Source organism: Nuphar pumila, chromosome 5 (assembly GCF_984573655.1).
Source record: "Nuphar pumila chromosome 5, dmNupPumi1.hap1.1, whole genome shotgun sequence".
Lineage (NCBI taxonomy): Eukaryota > Viridiplantae > Streptophyta > Magnoliopsida > Nymphaeales > Nymphaeaceae > Nuphar > Nuphar pumila.
The window spans coordinates 124,219,674-124,225,665 of record NC_143253.1 but is presented as its reverse complement, the minus strand read 5'-3'; the positions used below and the strand labels follow the sequence as shown (position 1 = coordinate 124,225,665).

Here is a 5,992-nt window from a genome sequence, read left to right as displayed (position 1 = left end):
ATAACTGAAAATCCAGAAATTCCCTCAGAGTGCAGATCCTCACAGACCGTCTCGGAGAAACCCCCAACTCATCAGATGGAGAAAGCAGAAGCCGACAACGTCTCCTGATTGGGGGACCACCCTGCCCAGAAGGAAAGAACCCCCCGACCAAAATAGGAGGTTGGATGATGTCAGAGTTACGCCACTCAGTCTCGACCAAGGTCGAAAAGACATCAACGATAGCGGCGAATGTTTCACGCATAACTGAATCGATGCTTTGTAACTGTGGTTGAGGAAGCGATAAGTCTAGACGTTGAGCGGCTTCGGCCACAGACAAACCCATATAGGATGAGATAGGACCGCTCAGTGCTGGTGTAGCCGCAATAGAATGAGAGACCGAGGAGTGGTAGCTCCCGTGACTATCAAAGGGGCACTCCCCGGAGGAAAAAAGAATTATCCACAGAGGACGTAGCCCTGCAAATCATGGATAATGAAGGAGGACTGACAATATTGGAGGAGACCAGGCGAAGCAGACATACGACGCCTTCAACAGAGATGGATGAAACCAAGGCTGAAAGGCCATCCACGAGTCTGTAGAAAGAACAATACCGGACCGAGGCTCCAGAACAAGGCAACGTATTGATCTATGCAACAAGCGAAGCCTTCGCTAGAAATAACCTCTGAGGCACCATGGAGACCCCGATAAACATGCTGCTAGAGCTGCCACGCGCACCGATCCCGATAACAAAAAAGGAAAACGACATTCTCTCAGAAAGAAGAGAACCTCCGAACGACGAGTCCAGAAAGGAGGAGACAACAACGGATGAAGATGCCAGTGAGCTCTCACCCCGAGGCAGAAAATAACTGCACCCAGACTCAACGACACAATGACTGCCCAGTTGCAGAGCGAGCCCGTACGCCAATGCCACCAAAGGAGAGCAAAAGGTCAACAAAGGATGTTGAAAAACCCTACACGCCCACGTGGACCCTGCGACATCGGACAAGTGCCCCACCCTAGCCACTGGTAGTCTGCGTGCACGGACACCGACAGTCCAGCACGACCACCAAAGCGAAGAAAGGTGAGGACTCAGCCTAGGCAACGTGGTGGGACCACCTGCCTTACCTATATCCTTAATACCACCTCGGAAAAAGGAAAAAGGGAATGAACCGAAAAAGTACCTCCATCGAATAGAAAAAGGTGACTCTATCACAGCCACCCCAGAGCACGCATCCTGTAACCCTAACCTGCCATAATCAGTGAAAGACACGCCCTCAGAAGCGACGACAACACAAAGATGAGGTGAAACCGGCAAAGCGGAGCAGGACCTGACCCGACCTGACCCAATAGGTCGAGTGAACCATCGTGACGGTCGCGACAAAGGAGGTTGTGGCAAAAACGTTTCCCTGAGAATGACATCGGCGCGACCGGCGATGAGAACGTCTTCACCCAAAAGGAGCCGATCTTGATACCCAAAAACGATGACGAAGGATATTGCAATTTGCCGATCTGGACCTAAGGCGAGAACGAGGTGTTGCGAGGGAGTTGCAAAATTCGCGAGGAGGTCCGACCGTTGGAGGAAGGAGAGGAAGCCGCCGTAGAGTGCATGGATACCGGGTGCCGCCTAAACCTGAACGACGAGGAGCAATGGAAGTAAGCACGACACCTACGAAAGTTGAGAGATAGACAATCCGCACACCACCCGTCACCCTGCATAGCCCGTGGAAGATGTGACCTAGAGAGCTTTTTGGAGAAAGAGCACTGCCAGTATGCGATCACCTCCTGCCAGCCCCCACCGACGACCGATCTGGGAGAGGTGCGGTAGAAAAAAGAAGCCCGAAGCATGGCACCGACAAAGCAAGCCTGAAGGGATTCAACCCTAACGACCTGCAAGAATCGCTCGACGTCACATGGGAGCAGCAATCTGGATGAGATACAGGACGCAAAGGCCTCCGAGAGGGAGAAAAACACCTGGAAGGATAGGCGAAAAGGGAGGGCAACAAAAGCGCCCTGTTTACTATCATAAGGTCGGATGAACGGCATCCCCAAATACCATGGAGAAATTATTTTTCAGCCCTTCATTTTGAAAACCTTAGATGCCGTTCATCCAGGGCATCAACGGTTCTGAAAAAAATGGTGGGACCCATCTAGAAGGTGTAGAATCCATCCATGGTATTTGGGATGGGGTTCGTGGCATGGATGAACGGCATCAGAGCAAGCACGGACGGATTAGTAATCCGCAAATGCTTTCTCTGACCTGATACGCATTCATTGAGAATTTACTTATATAGAAAAGAAATGATGCTATGTCCATTTCACCAACCAAACCGTTGTAAGATCAAAGCAAAGAAAAGTAATTCCATATCTGAAAAGGAATTGCAAAGAAAAGGTACTTTCAATAATTCTAAAAAAATGGCCCAAGCAGCAATGGGTCCCACAGCTTTCTGTAGCTCAGCCATATGCAGCCACAAGATAACCCCCGAGCACTCTCTCAACTGCTCAAATTCTGCCACGTGTCAACTCTAGATTCTCTCCTTCCTCCCCCCATTGCATTAAGCAGACCAGACCAGAGAGGGAACAGAGGCCATGGAAAAATAGAAAATTAAGAAAAAAAAAGAAAATCAAATAGAGAGAGAGAGAGAGAGAGAGAGAGAGAGAGAGAGAGAGAGAAAATGAGAGGCAGACAGAGGGGAGGAGGGACATGGCCACCAGCCCGCAGGTGTGAACCTCTAGCCCTTGCACGCGAGTGGCTGTGTGAGGTCTGTGAGTCTGCTCCGGCCACTGTGACCTGCAAGGCCGATGCGGCGGTGCTCTGCGATGCCTGCGATGCCAACATACATTCTGTGAACCTGCTGGCGAGCCGCCACCTCCGTGTGCCGATCCACCGGTACACTGCGGGTGCCGGCCAAAAGTTCTTAGGCGAGAACATGCACCTCCAACCTGAGAAATTCACAATTCAGGAAGGTATTAACCAGGATTATGATGATGATGATGATGATGAGCAGCAGGCCAACTCATGGTTGCTACCACAGCCAGGTGGGAAGAGCCCAAGTGGGGAGGCTGATGGTTTGCTACTTGGTGGTGGTGGTGAGGTCGATGAGTACTTGGACTTGGGTGAGTATGGGGAGCCTTGCAATGAGAACCAGTCATACCCACATGGCCAGAGAGAGTACCAGCAGCAGAAGGCAGAGGTTGAAGTGGGGAATGACAGTGTCGTCCCAGTGGAGAGCAAGGATCAGCTGATGAGCAACCAGCAGTACCTGGACATTGAGCTTGAGAATTCAAAAGGAGGGTATGGTTACTCTGGCTCACTCAGCCACAGCGTAAGTACAATTCACCATGAGGGAACACTGCTCCACTCTTTTTGTTTTATTTTGTTTTGATTTAGTGCCCTTATGCGGTGCTCGATCTCTCTCTACTCTGATTCACTCTGCCAAAGTATGAGTTCTGCTAGGAGGGGACGCTCTTCCATCCTCTTTTTGTTTTCTTTTGATTGTTTAAAGTTTAAAATATAATTTTCCTCCCTCTCTCTCTCTGATTCACTCTCCCAAGTATGAGTACTGCTAAGAGGGGACACTCTTCCATTCTTTTTGTTTATTTTGATTGTTTAAAATATAATATTCATGTATGACTCCCTCTCTCTCCATGCTCTTGAACGGATATGGAGTTGTCTTCCTTTTTGTGTTTCATGTTTTTTGTCCTTTTCTAATTACTAAATTTCCTCGCGCCAAAATTCTCTTTTGCTGGTCGTTGTCTCATTCTTTTGAAATTTGTGTTATTTCTTATTAGAAGAAATGAGAAATTGTACTCTTGCTGAGACTTTCACTAGATTTTAAGTTCTAGTTTTTTTTTTCTCTGAGTGGAATAAACTGGAAGTTGAATAGGTCATGAATGATCGTGTTATTTCTTTAAAGTAAAGGGGGGAGTTTTTGTCATGCTTAAATGATGGAAATGGGGAATTTGAAGAATTTGAAGATATTTTTCTGACTGTTTGGTGGATAGATAATAGGTGTAAGATGATTACTGAGAATTCTTGAAATTTGTTCCTATGACGAAAGATTTTCTAGTGGCCCATTCACATGTATGAGACAGTTCATATGTTCACTGGATCCTGAATTGGAGACTTGTTTTTTTCTTCAATCACAAAAGAGAAAATTGCAATTACTTGGTCATTGGTCTTTGTTCTTGCGAGAATAGTCTTCCAGCTTTTTCATGGAGTTTCACTGTGCCTATCCGGCTTATGTTTTTAGAGTTGAAGATTAACTATATGCAATTATAGTCATGGATTGCTCTAAATTGTTTCATGAGCACAGCGGATTAAATTTAAAACTTAAACGATAATTAGAGACAATTATAATAAAGGATTTCCCTAAATTTTTTCATGGTTGCAAGGGATTAAACCTAATCTTGGGGGTACACCCATACCATGCTCTGCTGAAAATTAGTTTCCACATTCTGTCTCACTTGTCAAATTGGAAATGAATAAATTACAAAATCAAGATGAACCCACCATTCATCCATACATTTTCAAACATCTACGGTTCTTAATTTTACTAACTGATGCAATTTACTTGCTTTTTCAGCTTGTTATAAACTTGTTTTCTTTTCGCTTTCAGCTTCTCTAATGCCCTTCCCTGGTGGGAGACTCTTGTCTCTCAACTTTTATTAATGGCTGCCTTTGTTTCTTATTAATTGTGCCTTGAGATATCCAGATCATTCACAAGGTTTTATGAGTTCAATTTTATTTGCGTTGAATTTCAGGTTTCAATGTCCTCTTTAGATGCTGGCATAGTCCCAGAAGCAGTTGTGAGTGAGCACTCGGGCTTCTACTTCAGAACTTCAAAAGGATCAATGGAACTGTCCACAGGCCCTACAACCATGCAAATTCCACAGTGCATGTCAATGGACAGGGAAGCTCGCGTTTTAAGATACAGGGAGAAGCGTAAAAACAGAAAATTTGAGAAGACAATCAGGTATGCTTCACGCAAGGCATACGCTGAAACAAGACCGAGAATCAAAGGGCGGTTCGCAAAGAGAACAGATGTTGAAGTCGAAGTTGATCAGATATATTCAGCTGCACTAATGGTTGAAACAGGATATGGAATTGTTCCAACATTCTGATTCAGCACAGTATTAGTTCCTGTGCTCATTACTTTATGTATTTCATGGTAAGCAGTTTCAATGAGAAAGTTGTTTTCTATAGAATGTTTAATTCTTATTGAGTCAACCATTATTCACTGATTGCATAGTAACAGTACCAAAAAGTTACAGTATCTACTTCAGATGGGAAATTTCATCAATAAGTATTGGTCTGTGAAGTCTCAATTAGATTTGATCCTCTAAAAACTTTTCCATCAAACTAAGCAATTCTAAAGTTTCCTTTTTTAGGATAACTAAGGAAAACCACCTTACTCACTCGTGAGCTCATTGGTTTAAAAACCCCTGGACCCCCTTGCCCACCAACAGTACACCCAGCTACGGCCTCATGGTAGGGGATGCACACTCGTGGGTTTTGAACTCATGACATCCCTTCTACTTGGTGACTAACATTCACGAGCTGCCCCTACCAGATTAGGAGAGCCTTCTTGGGTAATTCTAGCAAGTTAGAAGAGAACCTTTAATTGAAAAGAAATAAAAAAGTAACAGAACCTCAGGAGTTGATTCTGTCAATGTTTCTTAAAAATTGACAAGGAAAAAATGCAAGCGAATTAACATTTAACAGTCAGCAGACAAACAGATGTTCAAGTTGACCGATTCAACCGGTCATCTAATTGAATTTGAATGCTATAGCCAAGAGCAGCACTCAACTAGTGCACTGTATTCTCATTGTGATCTCAAATAAAGTGCAGCACTTTTTCACCTTTGTGGCTGAGAAGATGTGTTCATGACCAACATGGTCCAGCAGCATGCAGAGAAGTGGAGTAGCCCTTTAAGGTTCTTGTAGACCCATTTGATTCTTTCTTGTTTGATAGGGATTTTATCCGAGATTCGCAGGACTTTCATTAGTTTTTCTCC

The 5,992-nt window shown here is 44.8% G+C and overlaps 1 protein-coding gene across 1 annotated transcript; it reads left to right on the top strand.

Moving 5' to 3' along the window:
- Positions 1 to 2,556: 2,556 nt before the first annotated feature.
- On the top strand, positions 2,557 to 5,177 carry LOC149838519 (zinc finger protein CONSTANS-LIKE 2-like). The gene is made up of 2 exons (XM_090006640.1): positions 2,557 to 3,300; positions 4,739 to 5,177. Exons 1-2 carry the CDS (start codon positions 2,650 to 2,652, stop codon positions 5,096 to 5,098), a joined length of 1,011 nt encoding a protein of 336 aa, XP_089862766.1. The 5' UTR covers positions 2,557 to 2,649; the 3' UTR covers positions 5,099 to 5,177.
- The last annotated feature ends 815 nt before the right edge of the window (positions 5,178 to 5,992 follow it).